The sequence below is a fragment of the Pelodiscus sinensis genome, chromosome 22 (genome assembly GCF_052426305.1).
Source record: "Pelodiscus sinensis isolate ZL-2025 chromosome 22, ASM5242630v1, whole genome shotgun sequence".
Taxonomy (NCBI): domain Eukaryota; kingdom Metazoa; phylum Chordata; order Testudines; family Trionychidae; genus Pelodiscus; species Pelodiscus sinensis.
This window is the reverse complement of record NC_143073.1, coordinates 23,545,720-23,568,263: the sequence shown is the minus strand read 5'-3', so window position 1 is coordinate 23,568,263 and position 22,544 is coordinate 23,545,720. Positions and strand designations below refer to the sequence as shown.

Sequence of the window (22,544 nt, the reverse complement as noted above, 5' to 3'; positions counted from 1 at the left end):
GCTCCCGTCCAGGCCTCTCTGCCCCCAAGGGCATGGAGGGTGGGGTGGGTGGGGCAAGCCACGGCCTGACTCCGTACTTTGCCCCGCAAAGGCCATTCACTCGTCTCCCCCCTCCCTCCGGGGTGCTAGCGACAGGGCGTTGGCTGGGCTCACGAGCAGGCTCTGGGACCCCCTAGGATCTTCTTCAACACTGTTCTGTGCTGGAGCGTTTCTGGTGCACGGTCCCTCTTTGGGGCACCTTTGTTATAAATTAACACAGTGGCCTCCTACCCTAACCACTACACCCCACTCCCCCGCAGAACTGGGTCAGGAGTCCTGTCTGCCCACACCCACCCCTGCTGGAAGCCTCACTCCCCTCCCAGACCTGGACAAGGAACCGAGGAATCCTGGCTCCAGCCCCTCCAACCACTAGACCCCACTTCCCTGCCACACTTGGGAAGAGAACCCATAAGACCTGAATCCAGCTCCCCTCTCCTGCTGCTCTAACCACTAGACCCCAGTCTCCTGCCAGAGACAGAGAGAGGACCCAGCAGCTCTGTCCCACCCGAGGGCAGGTGTCAGGGGGTACGGCATTTTTCTGCTGCTTCCTGTGTGGGCGAAGGCTCGCTGTTCTTCCCCTCTTGGTCACTTCCTCTCTCGTCTTGCTAGTGGCACGATGCCAGCATCCACGGCCCCCACAGCACTGAGCACCACCGACCCGGACGAGCAGGCGGGGCTGGCTGCAGGGAGAGACTCGGCCAGGCAGCCCCCCCGACGGAGAAGGAGCCCCCCCCCATCCAGAGGTGCCATCCAGAGGTGCGAGAGGGGGACCAGGACGCCCGGGCTACATCCCTGACCAGAAGAGGTGCAAGGTCCTAGGGGGTTAGAGAGGCGGTGGGAGCAGGACTCCTGGGTTCTATCCCAGCTCTGGGTGGGGGGCTGGAGCTAGGCATTGTGGGTTTTCTCTGGGTTCAGTCCAGTGGATTGAAGAAGGGGGGAAGAGGGGAGCCAGGACTCCTGGGTTCTATCCCTGTTGTGGGAGGCAGGGAGAAAAGAATGAATGTATGTAGCCCTGACACTGGCACTGGGGTGGGACGGGACTGCTGGGTCCTCTCTCCATCTCTGGCAGGAGAGCGGGGTCTAGTGGTAAGAGTGGGGGGAGGGGGCTTGGAGCCAAGACTTCCAGGTTTTCTCCCGAGTTCTGGCAGGGAAGTGGGCTTAGGGTGTGGGAGGGGCGGGAGCTAGGAGTGCTGGGTTCTCTTCCCGACTCTGGGGTGGGATTCTCAGGTCTGGAGGGGGGACCTGCCCCCTCACATCCAGCGTAACCGGAGCCCCCAGCCGTGGCGGGGAGGGGAAGTGGCTCTGGGACGTTAAGTCTGTTTGTGCTCCTCCCTTGTGCAACAACTGCCCTGGTTGGACATCGCAGGGCTTGGGACCCCTCCCGGCACCTCTCAGCCTGTCGGTGAGCTCCAGGCCTCGGCCCTGCAAGAGCTCCCGGGGCAGCCCCAGCTCTCCCCACAGCCAGCCCTTTGGGGGAGGGGTCGTGGGCTTATCGTGGGAAGATCCGTTCCCACGGCGATGTTGCCTCTCTGCAGGAACATGCCAGATTTATGGGTTTGGCCTGCTGGGCTGTACCCGCCACTGGGTCCCAGAGCCCTCCCTGGCGTAAAGCCCTGGGCCCCGCTCCCCTCCCAGAACCCAGGAGTCCTGGCCCCCTTGCCCTCCCCACCTTCCCCCGCCCCTCCCAGAACCAGTAACAGAACCCAGGCGGCCAACCCCCCCGGCCCGCTCCCGACCCATGGGAGGGTCTTTGCTGAACAATCATTGAAACCCCACTGAAATAAAAAGGCTCAGAGGGGTCGCCCTGTCAGTCTGGAACTGTAAAAACAACGAGCAGTCCTGGGGCATCTTAGAGACGAGCACAAATATATCTAAATATATATCAGCAAAACCCTCTTCCTCAGAAGAGCTGGAAAGTGGTAACAGGAACCTAGAATTTACCACAGAAAAATAAGGGAAAAAAGTACCTGTCAGTAGGCTAATGAGGCTAATTGAGTGGGCTGGAAGTGTCCCCTAGTTAGCTTTTGAGGTAAAAGTGTAATATTAAAGGCAGGGCAGGCTGGCTGTGTAATGCCACATCAAGTTCACGTCTTTGATCAAGCCGAGGGAAACTGTCAGATTTGCAGATGAAGGTCAATTCCGCGCTCTCTGTCTGCGATTGGCTGGTGAAATGCCTTTGTAGAAGGATGGTTACTTGTCAATGCAGGCCTGAGTGTCTGGGCGGGTTACAATGTTCCTCCATATCCCCACTGAAAGTCATAAAGAATCCACTGAGTGTGGTACAACACACAGTCAAGCACAGGGGACCTGCACTTTGATCTTGCATCTGAATTTGTTAGTGGTTGGTGTTCCCGTCCCCTGTCCCCTCCCACAGAAATCTGTCAGGATTTTGAGTAGCATGAGGTGAAATATTTTGATCAGATTGGAGCGGGGGAGGGTTCAGTAAAAAATGAATAGTTGGTGACACAAAAACATTTCACAAATCTTGGCCGGTTTCACCAAATTGTTTGCATAAGACTGTGACGGAGTGGGCCAGGTCTGGGCAGAGCAGGGGGTATCCGCTCGGTGAATTGCTCAAAATTCAGTGCTCTTTACAGCCCCAGACTGGAGACCTTCCAAACAGGCCACAAACCAGTCACACCGAGCACTTCAGCTGCCTATCTGGCCAGTCTGAAGCCTCACGAGCAAAACCCCTGTGACAGCCCAGGTCTCCCTGTGCCCAAGTCAGCCCTGGGCCTGCACACAAGTGAGGGTATTGCTACACTACAGCACTAATTCGAACTAACTTAATTCGAATTAGTTAATTCAAACTAAGCTAATTCGAACTAGTGCATCTAGACCTAAAAACTAATTTGAATTAGCGTTTTGCTAATTCGAACTAGCATGTCCACGTTAAGTGGACCCTGAACCGGGGTTAAGGCTGGCCGGAACCAGTGCCAGCAGGGCATCAGGTTAGGACTTAGAGCGTGGAGCTGCTGTCTCAGGCTAGCCGAGGGCTGTGCTTAAAGGGACCTGACCCCCACCCTGGACAGACAGTTCTCAGGGTTCCCTGCTTCCTTGTCTAACTCGATGAGGGACAGCAAAGCAGTCCTGTCTTGGAGTGCCCTGAGTGCCCACACTCGGCACATCACAGCACTCGGCCATCAGCCCGGCTGCACTTGCCACAGGCTGCCATCCGGGGGGGGGGGGGTCAATCGGGGTGCTGCAGGATCCAGGAGACCCTGCAGGAGAGCTTCCACCCCGAGGAGCCCACAGAGCCACCCCAGTCCTCCTCATCGGGGGCTCATGCCGCATTCCTCCCGCACCTCCTTCCACTTATCCCTCCCTAGCCTCCCTTCCTGATGTACAAAATAAAGGACATGTGTTCAAAAATAGAAACTCTTTATTTAACAAAACTTGGGGGGGCAGGAGGGGGATTAACCTCTGGGGAGACTGGGAAAAGGAGGTGGGAGGGGGAAGAGAAAGGGTGGGAGAAGGGAGGGGGAAACCTGGGAGGAGGGAGCTGGAAGGGGGAAGCCAGGGGAAGAAGGAGGAGGGGAAGTATCAAACTATGGTACGCCATATCTTCAGTACTGTGTACAGACGTGGTCTCATCACCTCAAAAGAGATGTTTTGGCCTTGGAAAGGGTTCAGAAAAGGGCAACAAAAATGATTAGGGGTTTGGAACAGGTCCCATATGAGGAGAGGCTAAAGAGACTGGAACTTTTCAGCTTAGAAAAGAGGAGACTGAGGGGGGATAGGATAGAGGTCTATAAAATCATGAGTGGTGTGGAGAGGGCTCATAAAGAAAAGCTCTTCATTAGTTCCCATAATATAAGGACTAGAGGACACTAAATTAAATGAATGGGTAGCAGGCTTCAAACTAATAACAGAAAGTTCTTCTTCACAAAGCAAATAGTCCACCTGTGGAACTCCTTGCCACAGGAGGCTGTAAAGGCTAGGACTATAACAGAGTTTAAAGTGAAGTTAGATAAAGTCATGGAGGTTAGGTCCATGGAGTGCTATTAGCCAGGGGGTAGGAACGGTGGAAGGCTGGAGATGGATGGCACAAGACAAATTGCTTGGTTATTGTCTTCGGTCCATCCCCTCTGGGGTAGCTGGTGTTGGCCGTTGTCGGCATACCAGCTACTGGGCTAGATGGACCTTTGGTCTGACCCAGTACGGCTGTTCTTATGTTCTTATGTTCTAAGCTCAGGGCTCAGGGTCGGAGGTCACACTGGACCACCTTGATTTTCATGCAAACCTGCTCCTGGGTTTGCATGTGGCCTTTGGTGGCCAGGCTGGCAGCTATCCTGCCCTAGACGGCCACTTTCCTGTGCCTAGTGCGGAGGTCGTGGATGTTGGAGGCCTCCCCCCAAACCTGGATGAGGTCCACAATCTCCGCACTAGACCAGGCGGGCGCCCGCCTCTTGCGGCTCCGGCCAGGCTCCTGGGAGCCGCCAGCCTGGTCCCAGCAAGAGGCGGAGGGCTGGGTGGCAGTGGGTCTTGCCAGGTGCAGGGTCTGCTGGCTGGGTGCTGGCAGGCTTGCACCCGGCACAAGCACCGTAGCCAGACCGTGACCCTTTAAGGGCTCCGGGGCCAGGAGTGAGGCAGAAGAGTTTCCCTGGTTTGGCCCAGAGTGGCCACCAGGGCAAGCTGGGGAGGGCTAGCCTCCAACTAGTTCGAATTAAGTGACTACACAGCCCTTAATTCGAACTACTTAATTCGAACTAGACATTAGTCCTCGTGGAATGAAGTTTACCTAGTTCGAATTAAGCGCTCCGCTAGTTCGATTTAAGTTCGAACTAGCTGTTTGTATGTGTAGCGCCTATCAAAGTTAATTCGAACTATCGGCTGTTAGTTTGAATTAACTTTGTAGTGTAGACATACCCTAAATGTTTATTACTAGAAAAGAAAAGGAAGCGAGTAAGGTTGTTAAAGGATTTTACAGTACATGCATCAAATCACCCAGTTGTCAATACAGGCTCTCAGCAGAGATGTTATAAACTACTATCTTAAAAGTCTCTGGTGAACATCCTATGTCAGGACAGGTCCACGGTTCTTCCTGGCTCATTGTTCCCTGCAAGGCTGCATCCGGGATCAGGAGCTGAACTCAAGACCAGAAGGAGGGTACCGTGTGGATGCAACAGTGAGCGTTAGAATCCAATAACATGACACAGACACCCCCCCCACCCGCACACACACCTTACGAAAAACAAATTTCCACCCCAAATTGAAAGCAACTGGAAAAGCTCATTATTGGAAGGCAGGCTAATCATAAAACCTTACCCAATAATTCCTGCTGGATGCAAAGCACATCTTTGAGAAACACCTCCCTTCTTGATTTTGAACCTGCCAGTGATGCAGTATTCTACTGAGGCATTAGGAAGTTATTCCCATGGTGAATTCCCACATGGTTGCTCGACCAAACAAACCAAGATCAAATATTTGTTCTCCATGCAGGTACCTGTAGACTGGGATCATGTCATCCCTCAACTGCTCTTTGTTAGGCCAGAGAGCTGGATTTCCTAGAATCTTTCACAAGGCAGGTGTTCCAATATCTGAATAATTCCCATTATGCCCCTGAGTCCTCTCCAAATTATCACCATCCTTCAGTTGGGAGACGTTGACCTAACCTAATGACTGGGAAAAGAGTAAATTAATTTACGAGGTAGGCGCCAGGAGCGTCTCTTGAACCCCTTTCTCTATCGTCTTAATTCAAGTGTCTCGCCGAGTGTAAATGTGGGCAACAGGCCATGGGAGTTCCTGTGAGGACTGATGTTCCCACCCAGGCACCGGCTGGTTGGGAGGCTGTTCGGGGAGATGTCTAACGGAGGGGTTGTGGTGGTGTGTTCCAGGTGGAGAAAGGTCCGACGGAGAGAACAGAAGACACTCCCATGGCTGCGAAGGGCACCTCCCTCCCCACAACTCTCTCGAGTGATTACTCCACGAGCTTTTATGAAGAAGTTTGGGAAAACTATGACAATGATGCCCAGCAGCAAGCGCCACTCCCGAGCACACATGTGCTCTCCATGGTGATCTACTCCATCGCCTTCCTACTGGGAGTGACGGGCAACGGGCTGGTCATCTTCATCACCGGCTTCCGGATGAAGAGAACTGTCAACACCATCTGGTTCCTCAACCTGGCCGTGGCTGATTTCATCTTCACCTTCTTCCTCCCCCTCAGTGTGGCCTACACTGCCATGGGCTTCCACTGGCCCTTCGGGCTGGCCATGTGCAAGATCAACACAGCCTTGGCCTTCCTCAACCTCTACGCTAGTGTCTACCTTCTCATGGTCATCAGCATAGACCGTTGCATCTCCGTCATGCTCCCAGTGTGGGTCCAGAACTACCGCACGCCTCGCCTGGCTTTATTGGTAGCCTCTGCTGTGTGGGTCCTGGCCTTGGTCTTGTGTTCTCCGAATCTCCACTTTCGCCACACGGATCCCTCCCCGAATAACAAGGACATCATCCACTGCTACAATAATTTCAACACTGCCCCGGAAGGGGCCACCAGTGTGGAGAGAGTCAGGATTAGCCACATGAACCACCAGGCCATGACCATCAGCCGCTTTGTCTTGGGCTTCCTTATCCCCTTTGCTGTCATCATCTGCTGTTACGGTGCCATCTTGGTCCGCCTAAGGCGGGGCCACATGACCCGGTCTAGTAAGCCCTTCAAGGTCATCGCCGCCGTTATCGTGGCTTTCTTCCTCTGCTGGTTCCCCTACCACATCTTCTCCTTTCTGGAGTTATACAGGACCCCCAGCCTGCACGCTGTTGTCTTCATCGGGCTCCCCTTGGCAACCAGCCTGGCCTTCATCAACAGCTGCCTCAACCCCATCCTGTATGTCTTCATGGGTCAGGACTTCAAGGAGAAGCTGCGCCAGTCCCTCTTTTCTGCCTTTGAAAGTGCCTTCACCGAGGATGCCGCCAGCAGCATGGCCAACACGAAGAGCAAATACAGTATGGAGATGGAATCCCTGGCCACCAAGAAGCTGTGCCTCTGCTGAGAACTGGGAACCGTAGCTGAGGTCAGCCTGAACCTCTTCCCATCATCCACAGGGGCAAAATGCACCCCAAGGACTCCGCCCTCCCATGGACATGATCCGCACTCAGCTCTGCTGGTGCCAATATGCCCTTGGCAGAGATGGCCTAGGCTCATGTGGTCCTTTCCCCTTGAGTTTCCTTCAAACACTGTGAACTGATGCATCCATGCGGATGGACGGAAGCCAAAGAAGGATGAAACGGGTCCTTCACTGATTTCTCTGTATTAAATGCATTCAGCGGAACTACCACAGACAGGCTTTTCTGCACTCAGGAGTGACGTCGGGGGCACCCCACGGCAGGTATCTGGTCTTCATTTGGTCTTCCATTTGGTCTCTGAGAACAATCACAAAGGCCTTCTTCCCCCACTTCCATCCTTAACACTGCCTTGTATTGAAAGTTCCAAATAAAGTATCGGGGCCTGCAGATCTCTGAGCTGGGAATTGTGTCGGAACAGGGGGCTGAGACAGGGCAACAGGCAATAGAGATCTGGAACAGAAGCATCTGCTCTCTTTGTTTACAAAAAAAAAAAAAAAGACCTTCTCAATAATTCTTTGTAGGGCAGGTTAGCTCGTGGTAGCAGTGGGGTCTCTCAAAGGTGTGACGAGCACATTAGAAGCCCTTGTCACAAAAGTAAAAGTTGTCTTGTTTGGAAATAGAGCTCCAGGAGGGGTCTAGTGGTTAGGGCAGGGGAGGGGAGCCAGGGATCCACGACTCCTGGGTTCTATCTAAAGTTCAGGGAGGGGAGTAGGGCCAAAGGTCACATCTGGGGTTACCAACCCTCCAGGACTGGCCTGGAGTCTCCCAGAATTGGCCTCCGTCTCCCGGTGAGGGTTGAGAGCAATCGGGAGGTTTTAAGACCAGCGGCACCTTAGAGACTCACACAGGGCTACTCAACTTTGTGAGCCCCGGGGACCACAACGATACTCACAGCACATGCCATGGGCCACATCTTAACTGTGGTTGCATAGACATGCAAATATATATGTCACAGTTTCCTTCAAACTGGTGGGCATGAATACAAAGCACTTCCCACAATGCACTGGTGCTCCCAGCACCTCCTCCCTGGGGGCTAGAAACCCTGACACCCTGTTCTAGGCAATCAGTCCACTTGTGTCTTGACGCCTCACCACTGTGGAGCGTGTTCCCAGTGGAGGCCGTGTTCAAAGAATTCCACCTGTGGACGAATTGTTGAGCCCCATATAAACCAAACTGCTCCACGGGTCACAAACATACAGGCCATGTGTTGAGTAGCCCTGGGCTAACAAGTACCTGTCTTGTGAGCTTTGAGCGCTTCAGCTAGAGCAGAGCATCCTTGTGACAGCAGAGCCCGGGGGAACAGGGACTGGGTGTGGGAACAGGGACTGAGTGTGATTTGGGGGCAGGGCATGGTGGGGCAGGGCGAAGCACTGGGCACAGGACAGAGGGGACCCTAGAGTGGAAAATCCACCCAAGACACACGATGATCAAAGGCTGGTCAGGGTTCCCATCCAGTGAGATGGTGACAACGTATCTCCTGGCTGGGGGCATGGATTGCACCTTCAGCAAGTTTGCGGATGACACTAAGCTGGGGGAGAGGTAGATATGTTGGAAGGTGGGGATAGGGTCCAGAGTGACCTAAACAGATTAGAGGACTGGGCCAAAAGAAATCTGCTGAGGTTCAACAAGGACACGTGCAGAGTCCTGCTCTTGGGATGGAAGAATCCCCAGCATTGCTGCAGGCTGGGGATCGACTGCCTGGGGATTCCAGTGGATGAGAAGCTGGAGATGAGTCAACAGGATGCCCTTGTAGCCATGAAGGCTAATGGCATACTAGGGGCATTAGGAGGAGCATTGCCAGCAGGTCTAGAGTAGTGATTATTCCCCTTTCTTTGGCACTAGTGAGGCCACTTCTGGAATACTGTGTCCAGTTCTGGGCTGCCATTACAGAAAGGATTTGTACGCACCAGAGAGAGTCCAGCAGAGGGCAACCAAAATGGTTCGGGGGCTGGAGCACATGACCAATGAGGAGGGGCTGAGGGATTTGGGTTTGTTTAGTCTGCAGAGCAGCAGAAGCTTGGTGCCTGTGAGGTTTGCAGACACTAGCAGCCCCCCTCGCCGCCCCCTCTGCTGAGCCCCACAGAAACCCATCGAAAATCAGCTTCCTGGCCCCCCACACGGTCAGCCTGTCTGAGCTGCATCTGTCACGCTGGGGACCACGGCTGAGACACCACAGCCCGACACACCACAGCCCTGAGAAGGGCAAGCAAAGAGCAGAAACTACAGAAAGTCGGGGTAAGATGTGACCTAGCAGCACACCAAACCTGACAGAGATCAGGGCCTCGTCATGCCAGGTGCTGCCCAGACCCAAATGAGATCATTGCCCTGTTGTGCCAGGTCGTGCCCAGACCCTGAGCGAGTTCCAGGTCTGATTGTGCTTAGCCACTTCCCTTGCTCTCGTCCCTGGGGAGCTAATTCCACAGCTGTCTGGCGAATTCCGTAACTCCCGGCATGGTTCCGTGACAGCCGCACAACACGATCTCCTCATGGCCTGTGCACTGAAGACACGCACACTCAGACAGAACAGCGGGTTGCAGCTGACCCCGGCCTCTCCTGACCTCTCATGAGGGCTGAAATATATGCAATGTCACAATTCCATGCCAAAGAGGAGCATGGAGTATGGGGAGCTGCCCACGGCACAGATTGTCACACCAGGTGCTGCCCTGACCCAAGAGCCGGGCTGCATTGTGCCGGGTGCAGACTGGGACCCTGCTGTGCCTGGCACGGCCAAGACCCCTCTCCAAGAGTGGGGGCCATTGCCCCAGGGGCTACCCTCCATCTTCTTCATTCCTTCTTCCTCTTGGCATTGTTTGCATCGGAACTTCCTTGCTTCCTTGTTGCGTCTGGTCACTCTGCCTGTGTAGGGGGAGCCTTGGGCGGGGGCTTCCGGGCAACTTTTATTTACTTCTCGGTGGGATATTCCCCTCATCTGAAACTCCAAAGCAGCCAACGTGGCTTCTCAAATGGAAACCCAGCGCAGGTGTAGCCAGACAGACACCTCCTTCCCCTGCCCATCACATCCATCTTATTTGCCTCTCTGAGGTTCCTGAAGCATGCAGGACAGAGAAGGAGCAGTAAAATCAGCATAGTCTATGCTGGCTCATCTGATCCTGAGAAGCTGAAAAAAACAGATATGTGGAGAGAGAGCGATTAAGTCAATAAGCTGGCCTCGAGGCTGCGAGATCTGCTCCCGGCTGGCACCCATGTTGATTCGAACACACACATAGTCCCTGGGAGAGGAATTTCCCACTGAGAAAAGAATCCCCAGTAATTCCAATTTAGTTATCTCTCTTACAAGTGTAAATTAAGTTCACAACTCCCTTGTAAGAACTGGTCTCACAAAAGACAGACCAGCCCCATTTGGCATGACAGACAAGAAAGAGAAATACGTGACCCCATGAGTATATAAGATAGGTCCAGCACACACTCACTTGGAGTGTCATTCTACCCTCTACCTGCTGGTCGGGTTAGGTGTTTGACCTCCCGAGGTTCTATGGAGACGCCCACCTCGTATTTTCGTCTTTCCTAGGAATTGAGGGACCGGCCCTGGCCTGACACGCTGGAGTCGAGAGGCACAGAAGGGGGTAAAAATTGTACCTGGATGTGGTCCTCTGTCTTAAGTGTACACATAGAAAGAGTAAGCTGTTACTTGGTACCATTATTTCTATTTTTCTATCTTTATCTTCTTTGTAACCATTTTTAAGATCTATATTTTGCTAGTAGTTAAGAAATAGAACAATAGCCATTGTAATCATATGATTTATAAGCTTCCTCAATAAACCTGTAACTGTTTAAGCTTTAACCTGACTCCTTCAGTTGCTGTAATAGAATGAAGCACAATTTAAAAGAACTTCAGCCTGTCATAAATGGACAGTTATAGGAAGAGCTTGGGTGTTTGGATTTGTGTCACACCCAGGTGGCACAATCCACTGGGGTACCTTTCAGTCTTTCCCCAAGGCTGCCCGCTGTGAAGGAATTATGAATTCTAGCAGCTGAAATCTAAGGTGTAATAAGCTCTTCCTGTACACACTGGGGCCTCTGTTAGCCTGTTTGGCTACCCTCTGTGACGGGACCTCGGTCCTAGCAGTAAAGTCACGGATGTTAAACTATTTTTTGGGGCGCCCTCCAGCCTCCTAGGCTGCCCGCTGCAACGAGACTTTGTGTCTCAGCAGTTGAAGACTTGGGTGTAACACACACGCACACACTGCCCTGACCGTCGGCTGACAGCAGGTTGGAAAGACACCTGTCAGGGATGGTCTAGATGGTGCTTGGTCCTGCAGAGATGGGACCTGTGGCCCTTGCAAGATGTCTTCCCCTCTGACACGCCTACGGTGCCAGGGTTCCTGTCTCTCTTCGGGCGATGAAGCTGCAGAGGAACGGCGCAGGGCTCCGGCCAGAGAGGAGGCCATTTCTCTCACCGTTTCTCTCCTCTCCTACCATCTTTGCTGGGAACCCACCGACTGGCTGCGCAGGCATGAGATTGGATCAATCAGTCTCTCTGCACTTGCAAGGGAAGCGTCAATCTTGCCCCAGCCTCCTAGGGGGAGGAAGTTAATTAACCTCTTCCTGGGTTCTCGGGAGATAATAAGGCAGAGCTCACTAGGAACCAGAGTTTTCATTTCATGGGGAATGTCGCCGGGGTGGGGTGGGGTGGGGTGGGGTGGGTGTGTGGATTGTTCTGCAAAGGAATGAAAACAATCGTTTCCGTATTTCCTGGAAAATACAGTTTTGGGGATGAGCGGGATCCACTGGGTTAGACGCACAAATGTTTGTGGTTAGAGTGAGGGGTGCTGGGAGCCAGGACTCTTGGGTTCTATTATCAGCTCTGGAGGGAGAGTGGGGTCTAGTGGTTAGCACATGTGGGCCGGGGCCGCAGGAGGAGACCTGGATGTGGAGAGAGACCTGGTAATCAGATCCCTCCAGCCAGCCCTGGCACCCTCCCAGCTCCTCGCCCCAGGCAGGGTCCCCCTTGTGAGGTGTCCCCCAATGGCCCAGCCTGCCCTCCGTGGAGCTGGTGGGTCTCCCAGGGAGGGGACCTGCGGGACCGTGGTTCTCCACAAGTCAGGGTTGGGGCAGCAGCTGGGCAGAGCCAAGGAAAATCGGGAAACAGCAGTGGGCCCTGGGTTATGCCCAGCCCATCCTGTAGCTAAATCTCTATCGTAAGCATCTGCATGGAACGTTGTATCATTTTCACAGGACTTTGTGTTGAGCATCTCTGGTAACATCTTCCCAGAGAGAACCTTTGTTTTCACATCGCTTTGTGCCATGTCCTTTTACATAGAAACTTGGTATTAAGTCTTTTGTGTTACGTCTTGGTAGAATAGTCCCTAAGAATCATTAAGGTAAAGAGAATGTCTTTGTACCAGACTAGATGAGAAGCTGATGAGGTTCAACAAGGACAAGTGCAGAGTCCTGCCCTTGGGTCGGAAGAATCCCAAGCATTGGTACAGGCTGGGGACCGACTGGCTAAGCAGCACTTCTGTAGAGAAGGACCTGGGGGTCCCAGTGGATGAGAAGCTGGAGATGAGTCACCAGGGCGTCCTTGTAGCCAAGAAGGCTAATGGCAGGTTGGGCTGCATTAGGAGGAGCATTGCCAGCAGATCCAGAGAAGTGATTATTCCCCTTCATTAGGCTCTGGTGAGGCGGGAGCTGATCCGGATCAACATGGGAACATTGATCCAAATCAGCTCCACTCCTGCTCCCCACCTAAGTCACCTGCCAGTGCAGTTAGGGGGGGCAACCAGTTGGTAATCAAAACAAGACGGAGTGTGTGTGTGTGTGTGTGTGTGTGTGTGTGTGTGATATATCTTGTGCATATGATTCAGTCTCGATTGCTGTATGTGTTACCAATGTGGCAGTTTGTTGTATCCCCCCTGTAGCACTTTAAATACAATCCCACCAGTTTGGAGACATCCCGCTGCCCCATCCCTGGTAGGGAGATTTCCCTTCCCCACCCCACACAACTGCCCCATCCCTATTCCCATGTGATTGCATTGGCATCCTACCTCTGCCTGTGGGGGTGTGGCCTATGTTGGCCCCTCCCTCTCCTGACTCCCCCCACTGATTGGCCTGGTCAGAATTGGATTGGGCTACCATCTGCGTCTACTTTGGTCTCTCAGTGTCCTGCAGCCACTTATTGAGTGGCACGGACACATGGCCAACCAGTGGAGGGCAGGGGAAGGGGCTGCCAATTAGCAGCTGGGGTGGGCTTCAGAAAAGTAGGAGGAAGCAGCCCCACCTCTCCAGGAAACAAAAGGGGAAGTCCTGCCTCTAGGAAAGGGGGAACCTCCACCCCTGTGCACGGGGAAGAAAGGGGAAGAGAGTTTCAGACTCTTCTCCTTTCCAGAGCTGGTCAGGAAACATTTGACAAGGTGGTTTCATGTCTAAAAATATTGAAACCAAAGTTCTTCTGGGCCTGTCAGCAATGTCCCGACCTAGGAAAGTTTTGGGGGAAAGAAGATGTGACCTTGCCAATGAAAAAGTCGGATTATTCCAAACCAACCCTTTTCTCCTGGAAACATTCAGCTCAAGTATTTTGATGGTGGCCGATTCTCCAATGCAGGCCATGTTGATAGCCCATGAGGCTGTGGTTTTAACACATCTTCTCTCGTTCACACGGGAATTCGTCTGGGGAACTTCTCTGGCCTGTGTCACAAGTGTCAGACCAGATGACCACAACAGTCCCCTTCTGCCCAGGGATCCATGATTGTCCTGAACCAAATCCCCTCTCCCCTCCGTCAGGTTTTTAGTTCATGAAACCTCAGAGATTTCAAGATTCGGCTGCAATTCAAGAGGGACAATTTTTCAAACATCTCAGAAATTTGTGACGTGGGAAAACTGCTTTTGGACCAGCTCTGCCAACCGCTGGCTGCCTCCCCCTACCAGCGTTCTTGATGACAGTGGCTCTGTGCTGAATGTTGTAGGAAGGAGGAGACCACGCCCTTCCAGCTCCCCTGGCCTACCCCGCCTTTCCGCATGTGAATGGCACCTGGTACCCATTCTTCAACCTGGTCGTCTTCAGCACCAGCTTCCGGATGAAGAAGACAGTGGTTTCCATCTGGTACCTCAGCCTGGTCATGGCTGGCTTCATCTTCACCTTCTTCTTCCCCACAGAGGTGGCCCATATAGGGCGCTGTGTAAGATCCAAAGCCCAGTGGCCTTCCTCAACCTCTTTGCCACCTTCTTTCTCCTCACTGTCATCAATGCCGACCGTTGCGTCTCCGTGGCCTTCCCGGTCTGGACCTAGACCCACCACTCGCCCTGGCTGGTTGTCTGGGTGTCCATGGCTGTCTGGCTGGTGGGTTTTGCTCTCGGTGCCTCTTATACCATTTTCCGGGATATTGGGAATTTCTCTCCTGAGGGGGACGTCACCCACTGCTGCCACAACTACCTTCCTCCGAGCAACTTCATGAGGGAGGTGGTGGCCATGTTGTGGAAGCAGCAGGCCCAGGCCATGGTGCTGACCTGTTTAGTGGCCCGGTTCCTGGTGCCTTTCTCTATCACCCTGGCCTGCTATGGACTCCTGGGGTGTGTCTAGACTACAGGGTTTTGTCGACAAAAGTGGACTTTTGTAGACAAAACTATAACACTGCCTTTCAGTTATTTTGACATAACGTTGACAGAACTCAGCAGTTTTGTCGACATATGTAAACCTCATTCTACGAGGCATACCGCCTTTTGTCGACAGAGTTCTGTCGATAGAAGGCATTATTGTCCTTTGCGACCACACTGTTATGTCGACAAAGCGGCTTGCTTTGTCGACAGAACTGGCTGTAGTCTAGACGCTCTTTGTCGACAGAAGCTTTGTCGACAGTATCTGTTGACAAAAATTCTATCGACAAAACCCTGTAGTCTAGACATACCCCTGGTGGCCAAACTGAGGAGGAACCGGCTGGTCCGCTCCGGCAGCTCCTACAAGGTTATGATGACCTCTTTCCATTGCGGTTCCCTTACCGCCTCTCCACCCTGCTGGCCATGGGGGTGACTCCAGCAACAGAGCTGCTCCATGACAGAGCCGTTGGTCTACTTTAACAGCTACCTCAGCCCTCCTGAGCTGGGGCCACAAGGATACACTGGGGCTCTCCATGGGCGTTCGGCGAGGCCCAGGCTGCCTCCCTACAAGAGCCAGGACAGCAGCAGGTCGGCAGTGGAATTGTCTCCATTACGACCAGGCCCTTGTTCCCTCTGCTTTCCCTGAGGTGATAGGAGGAGGGAGCCCAGGAGTCCGGGCCCCTAGTCCCCCGCCACTCTGTTTACCAGGCCCCCGTCCCCTCCCAGAGCTATGGAATCCCATGGGATGTGCACACTAAACCCCTCCATTTTAACCTCCATTCAGGATTTGACTTTTTTTCCTCCTAAAAAAGGTGCTAGCACGGAAAGAGAAGCAGAACCTGCCACGTCCCCCAGCTGGCCACAAGACTGGGGTCGGGAGTTCAATTCCCAGTCCAGAACCAAGGCTTCAGAGTGGGAGTTTCTGATGCATAAAAATAATCAAAATAATCCCGCATGTGCCTGTTTAGATGGTAAAATCTTTGGGACTGATGCCCAGTGCCCCTGCTTGGACCCACGATGCTCCCTTTCCCTGATCCAGCAAAGAACCCAGGAGTTGTGACCCTCCCATCCCCGCTGCTCTGACCACTAGTCAGCACTCTCCTCCCAGAGCTGGGGACAGAACCGAGGAGTCCTGGCTCCTCCGCATTTAAGTTCCTAGTCCCCATGAGAGGTCCCTGATGTGGTATCTGCTCCTCACATAGAGTACCACAGCTTGGGACAGGCAGCTGCGGTTGTGCAGTTTTCTTGAAGGCCAGGGGAGGCAGTCGGGGAAGGGAAAAGAAAGGGTGTGGCTGGGGCTTGGTGGCGTTTGCAGAGCCTCAGGCATTTTCCATGCTGTGCAGTTACCTGTTGTAAGTTTAGCACAATTGTCACCATAGTCCATGTTGTACCTGAGACCTGTGATTACGGGAGAACCTCAAGTTTAATTGAAAAAACCCACCAGCTTCTGGGAGAGCCTGATAAAAGACAGGAGAGGGGCCAAGCCATTTCCCCATGTTCTCACCTCCTCCTGACTCCCTGTCATGTCTGGTGCCCAGTCCCCAGCCTCTTACCACTAGTCCCCACTCCTGTCCCAAAGCCAGGCATGGGACCCAGGAGTCCTGACTGCCAGCCCCGACTCCTTCCTAATTGGCTCTCGGCAAACCCCAGACAGCTCGTCATCTGTGTGGAATTTGCCCAGGGGCCACCGTATGAAACATAATCAGTGTGATCTCCATCTTTGCTTCCCCTGGGGCGAAGGGGCCGTGCCAGGCTGTGTCCCAGCAGGGCTCTGCGAAGAAGCCCCCAATGGCCGTCACTATCTCTGAGACCCGCAGCGCCGGTTCTGCACCGCAAGGGGACTGGGGGCTGGGGCTGGGGTGGGACGACGTGACCTTCAGAGCACAGCAGCCAATGCCCTACGCCTCTGAGGCTTTGCAGAGGTTCTTGGACCCAGCCCCCGTCTGCACCTCCCACCTCCAACAAAACCCACATCAGAACAGCTTCCTGCCCCCAGACAGAGGCCATCGGTGTGAGCTGCAGACGCCCGCTGAGCACCCTGGATTGACTCTGTGATGGCCCAACCGCCCGAGGCACAGGTCAGAAAATGATCCCCCCTTGCCATCTCTTTCTCTTTCCTCCCCATTTGGAAGGGGAATCTGCCCCTTCTCCCACGTCTGGATCAGCCTCCCCTTGCAGCCTTTCCCCTCCTTCAATCCTTGGTCACCTTTGGGAACCTCTAAGCCTTTGCAAGAATGGTTGGTTAATTTCTTCCCAGTGTCCCCCAGCTCGGTCTCCATCTGCCTCTCTACATGCAGTGGGGGTGTTCCTTCATCTTTCTCTCTTGCCCCGTGCCTTGGAGACTTGAATTAACATCTCTTGACAAAACAGACGTTCATTTTGATGCGTGAGGTTCATTGATTTTGTCCCATACTGCGTGCAGTTTGTGAGCTTTGAAGAACCTTTCTAGTCCACCTTCCACATCTCACTGCCAGGTTTTAGGATCTCTTCCTCTCTCGTCTCTTGCTTTGGATGCTTTGTCAATGGCCCTTTGACAAGCACAAGCCAACTTTGAGTCAAGGCAGGTCAATGAATTTCTCTCCGGGACTGGTGGAGTTTACAGATGCTGCAAACACTCCACCCCCCTATGTCTTTCAGCTGGGATTAGCAATCGATGGCGTGGAGTGGCATGGGTGGGGAGGGGTATACGATGATCAGCCTGACACAGGAGATGTTGTATCCTTTAGCTAAGCAGGAGCAGATTTGGAGCTGAGCTAGGTTGATTTCCCAGGAGAAGGCAGAACCAACGATGCAAAGTTTGTGTCTTTCCTAAGCACAGTTTGTTGGTTAACAGCATGGACATACCTGTCCTGAATACACACCTGGGATGCTTTCCAGGAGAGGGATCAGCCCAAGTTACCACTGCTCGGTGCTCCTGGAGCAGCTATGTTGCGTCTACATTTCTTTCTTTGTTGCTGTTGGAATTCGGCTGCTAATAATCACTGTTCTTTGTTCCAAACTCATGTCCTGGGCTCTTCATTTGCCCTGAATTCATCTGTTAAGTCCTGATCTGGAAAGGCAGCGGGAATATTCATTAACAGCTGCCTTTCCGTATTCATTTTCTGGAGAAACCCCCAATTTACTGGGAAATGGGGCCTTTCTCCAGGAAAAAAATGTTAATGGAAAGGGAGAGGATTGCTTTCATCAACATGAGCATTGGCCTGCTAAACCCAAGGTTGTGAGTTCAATCCTTGTGGAGGCCATTTAGGGATTTGGGGCAAAAATTTGTCAGGGATGGTACTTGGTCCTGCTTTGAAGGCAGGGGACTGGACTTGATGACCTTTCAAGGTCCCTTCCAGTTCTAGGAGATAGGCAATCTCCAATAATTTATAACCTTTTCTGCAGAAAAATATGACTTTTTGGACAAAAAACCAAAGAGAGTGAAAGAGACAGAGAAACAACTGAAAGATGAGCTGTTTGTGCATGTGGATGCGGGCGGGTGGGGGGCAGGAGGAAAGCAACTGAAAATTGAACTATTCTGGCAAAAATATTTAGGCCAAAAACTCAAAAAAAAACCCCATTAAATATAAAAGTTACCTGAAAACCACAAATATCAAATGATGTTTGGATGAAATGTGTTTATTTTCAGTTTTCCCATAAAAAAAAATCATTCTTATTTCACATTTTTCAACACTGGGCATGAAACTTTTCCTTTCTTTGAAACCCAGTTTCCCAATGAAAAAAAAAAAAGTCTTGTCCAGCTCAGTTGACTATGCCTCCCTTTACACAACTGCTCTGCAACAAGCAATAGTCTTACCAAACTCCTGTGAAGTGGGTATCGTAGTATGGAAAGTTTGAGAACCACAGATCTAATGTAACTTCCTCTTTAACACTGACCAGAGAATGTCTCCAAATAACTCCTGTTTGAACTAGCGCAGATCTTTTAGAAAAACATCCCACTATGATTTATAAATGGCCATGAATATAGAAACTAGTGTCCCAATGTGAATTCCTTTCCCTGTTAAAAATTGTGCCCTTATTTCTAGTTTGAATTGATCTAGCATTAAACTTCCAAGCATTTGGTTCTTGTTTCTCTATGTACTTGGGTACTTACAGATTAGAATAAATTTACCTCTTAACCATCTCTTTGGAGGAATAACAGAATCTTTTGCTGTGACTTGGTGTTTAGATTCTCTTGTGGGTTTTTGTTCAGTACAAAATGACGTGAGCACTAGAACCAATCAACAAATTTGGACTGAAAGTTTTTTCTTCTGGAAAATGCAGCCTCATTGAATGCAAAATATTTCACCAAACCCATTCGATTTCAAAGAATGTTTTCAAGGATAACATCTATAGGGAAATGTAATTCTTCCATTTGGTCTCACATTGCAATTTTCATTTCATTTTAGTTGCTTGAAAGGGACACTAATCTTGCTTTCCAGTTTGGAATTGGAGATTTTATATTTCCTCTCTTCCCATTTTAACACCATTTTAAAAGCTAAAAATGGTAATGGAAAAATTCTAGCCATGATGAAACGTTTCCCTTCCTTTCAAACTGCAATTTCCATAGTGGTTCTGTTTTAAAATGCCAAAGAACTTTGGCTTTTGATTTTCAGGTTTGTGATTCTTTGCGGCTATTGGAAAATATTAAAGGTTATGGAATCATAGAACACTAGAATTGGAATGGACCTCAAGGGGTCATCAAGTCCAGTCCCCTGCCCACGCGGCAGGATCAAGCCCCATCTAGACGACCCCAATAGAGGTTTGTGTAACTGCTCTTAAATATCGCCGATGATAGCGATCCCACAACCTCCCTAGGCAATTTATTCCCATGTTTAACCATCCTGATAGGTCGGAAGTTTTTCCTAATGTCCCACCTAACCCTCCCTTGCTGCAGTTTAAGCCCATTGCTTCTTGTCCTGTCCTCAGAGGCCAAGGGGAACAATTTTTCTTCCTCCTCCTTGTAACACCCTTTCAGATACTTGAAAACTGTTACGTTTCCCCTCAGTCTTCCCTTTTCCAGGCTAAACAAGCCCAATTCTTTCAGCCTTCCCTCATAGCTCATGTTTTCTAGGCCTTTCATAATTTTTGATGCCCTTCTCTGGACCTTCTCCAATTTCTCCACATCTTTCCTGTAATGTGGTGCCCAGAACTGGACACAATACTCCAACTGAGGCCTAATCAATGCAGCGCGGTGCGGAAGAATGACTCCTCGTGTCTTGCTCACCACATTCCTTGCTCACAGCATCCCAGAATCATGTTGGCTTTTTTTGCAACAGTCTCACACTGTTGACTCACATTTAGCTTGTGGTCTACTCTGGCCCCTAGATCCCTTTCTGCCGTACTCCTTCCTAGACAGTCACTTCCCATTCTGTGTGTGTGAAACTGATTGTTCCTTCCTAAGTGGAGCACTTTGCATTTGTCCTTATTAAACCTCATCGTATTTACCTCAGACCGTTTCTCCAGTTTGTCCAGATCATTTTGAATTCTGACCTTGTCCTCCAAAACACTTGCAACCCCTCCCAGCTTGGGATCATCTGCAAACTTAATAAGTGCCCTCTCTATGCTATCATCTAAATCGTTGATGAAGATATTGAACAGAACCAGTCCCAAAACCGACCCCTATGGAACCCCACTTGTTCTGCCCTTCTAGCACGACTGTGAATTGTTAACTACTCTCTGGCTGTGTCTAGACTGGCAAGTTTTTCCGCAAAATCATCTGCTTTTGCAGAAAAACTTGCCAGCTCTCTATACTGGCCGCTTGAATTTCCGCAAAAGCACTGACGATCTCATGTAAGATTGTCAGTGCTTTTGCGGAAATACTATGCTGCTCCCATTCAGGCAAAAGTCTTTTTCTGAAAAACTTTTGCGCAAAAGGGCCAGTGTAGACAGCAGAGATTTGTTTTCCGCAAAAAAGCCCCGACTGCGAAAATGGTGATCGGGGCTTTTTTGCGGAAAAGCGTCCTGCCAATCTAGAAGCATTTTCCAAAAATGCTTTTAATGGAAAACTTTTCCGTTAAAAGCATTTCTGGAAAATCATGCCAGTCTAGACGTAGCCTCTGAGAACAGTTATCCAGCCAGTTATGCACCCGCCTTATAGTAGCCCCATCTAGGTTTTATTTCCCTAGTTTATTGATAAGAAGGTCATGCAAGGCTGCATCAAATTCTTTACTACTATCTAGGTACCAGTCCACCGCTTCCCCTTTCTCCACAAGCCATGTTAGAAAACAGACACGTGGAGAAAAAAAGGTCTCATCACCCCCTTGCTTTTCTACTAGCCTCATTTGCTTTCTTTTTCCTCCTGCACTGACGGAGTTGCGGTGCACAGCAGCTAACCTGTGCAGCATGTATCAGTGCTACTGCTCTGCAGATTTTTGCATCATTCCCTTCTCTCCTGTCTCTCTCTCCATTTTGAAGACTTTACGTTTGTTCCTTCTCTGTTTTCTCTGTCCTAGAACTGTACGGCCTGTGCTTACCCCCAGAGGACAACCACTGAAGAAGCGGCCCATCTTCACAGTGTAGCTCCTTGGGAGACAAGGCACCTTGCGCTCATGGGGCTCTGCAGCCTGGCCTTCCTCATGGGGGTGACGGGGAACGGATTCATCATCTTCACCACTGGCTGCCGGAAGAAGAAAACAGTCAATGGCATGTGTCACCTGAACTTAGCCACCTCTGGATTTATCTTCACTGCCTTCCTACCTCTCACTGTGGCCCAGCTGGCCATGGGCTTGCACTGGTATTTGAGAAGTTTCCTGTGCAAGATAATCAACATCATCACCACCCTCAGCATGTTCTCCAGATGCTTCCACCTCACAGCCATCAGCACCGACCACTGTCTCACCACGCTTTGTCCCGAGTGGGCCCAGAACCATCGTACGGTCCACCTGGCCTCCCTGGTCATGCTGGGCACCTGGATTCTCTCTGTCATCGTCACCTGGCGCTACCACGGCCTCTGCTCAGACCAGAGCCTCTTGTTGAGAGAGACTGGAGATGCCGTCAACGTCACCGCCCGGTTCCTGATTGGGTTCCTGCTCCCCCTAGCCTTGAACACCATCTGCTTGATCATTCTGGCTGCCAAACGGGGCCAGAACCAGGTGGCTCAGGCCGAGAAACCCTTGCGGACCCTCTTGGTCTTGCTCGCCTGTTTCTTCCTCTGCTGGTTCCCGTATCACGTCGTTGCTTTCTTGGACATCTCGCCCAGGGCATCACCTCCAGACGCAACAGCGTCCCTGGACACGGGGGCCATTTTTGCTCACAGCCTGCTCTGTTTCCACAGCTGCTTCTACCCCTTGTTCTACCTCAGCACACTACAGCATTTCACAGGCTGCTGGGGACGGAGGCGGAGCTGTCAAACCCCAGCCAACGCAGGAGCGGAGCCAGCTGAGTCGGCAGCAGATATATAGGGGGCCATCTTCCTAGTGAGGAATGGAGAGTTTTGATGCCCTGGGTTGTATCATTTCTTAGTTCTCAATCTTTTTTTCTACAGATCCCATTTTTTTGCCAAGAATGCCCCATTTTCATACATCGAGTTTCTTTTTTTGGGGGGGAGGAATTAATTAGAATTGGTTTCAGTGGCATTTTCTGAAAATGGTTGAAAGTAACTATTGTTAAAATTGTGTCTTTTGGTGTCTGCAGTTTGGGTGTTTGGATCTTCCAGGGTGGCTCTTCCATTTCTTCCCGTTGCAGGATTGTGGTTATTTTCAGCCAGCCTCAACGCTTCCTGTCTCCCGTGTTGTACTGAAAACTACGCCACACGGACAAGCTGTCCTTTTAAACCCTGAGGGATTTCTGGTTCTAAGAGCAAAGCTCTGTGGGGGAACAGCAATAATTCAGTCTGCAACAACCCAGCTAAGGAGGGGTGACCCTCTAGAGCAGCCTGTTTTGTGTCTCTGTGGTTTGGAGGGTGTTGTGTG

General features: G+C 51.5%; 2 protein-coding genes and 1 pseudogene across 3 annotated transcripts; all 3 read left to right on the top strand.

The window, feature by feature from the left end:
* Positions 1 to 512: 512 nt before the first annotated feature.
* Positions 513 to 11,663, top strand: LOC102452702 (chemerin-like receptor 1). 2 transcript variants are annotated; one of them, XM_075907248.2, is made up of 2 exons: positions 513 to 795; positions 5,877 to 11,663. In XM_075907248.2, exon 2 carries the CDS (start codon positions 5,916 to 5,918, stop codon positions 7,026 to 7,028), a length of 1,113 nt encoding a protein of 370 aa, XP_075763363.2. In that variant the 5' UTR covers positions 513 to 795; positions 5,877 to 5,915; the 3' UTR covers positions 7,029 to 11,663. The 2 variants fall into 2 exon arrangements, with proteins under 2 accessions (XP_075763363.2, XP_075763362.2); XM_075907247.2 differs by having other exon boundaries at positions 514 to 844.
* LOC142819688 (chemerin-like receptor 1) lies at positions 9,714 to 16,257 on the top strand (annotated as a pseudogene).
* A 4,599-nt stretch (positions 16,258 to 20,856) lies between these two features.
* LOC142819689 (formyl peptide receptor-related sequence 6-like) lies at positions 20,857 to 22,130 on the top strand. Its single transcript, XM_075908234.2, has one exon. The coding sequence runs from the start codon at positions 21,183 to 21,185 to the stop codon at positions 22,032 to 22,034; it is 852 nt and encodes a 283-aa protein (XP_075764349.2). The 5' UTR covers positions 20,857 to 21,182; the 3' UTR covers positions 22,035 to 22,130.
* The last annotated feature ends 414 nt before the right edge of the window (positions 22,131 to 22,544 follow it).

Coding starts and splice junctions, on each gene's coding strand:
- LOC102452702 (XM_075907248.2), top strand. CDS start 5,916: ATGGCTGCGAAGGGCACCTCCCTCCCCACAACTCTCTCGAGTGATTAC.
- LOC142819689 (XM_075908234.2), top strand. CDS start 21,183: ATGGGGCTCTGCAGCCTGGCCTTCCTCATGGGGGTGACGGGGAACGGA.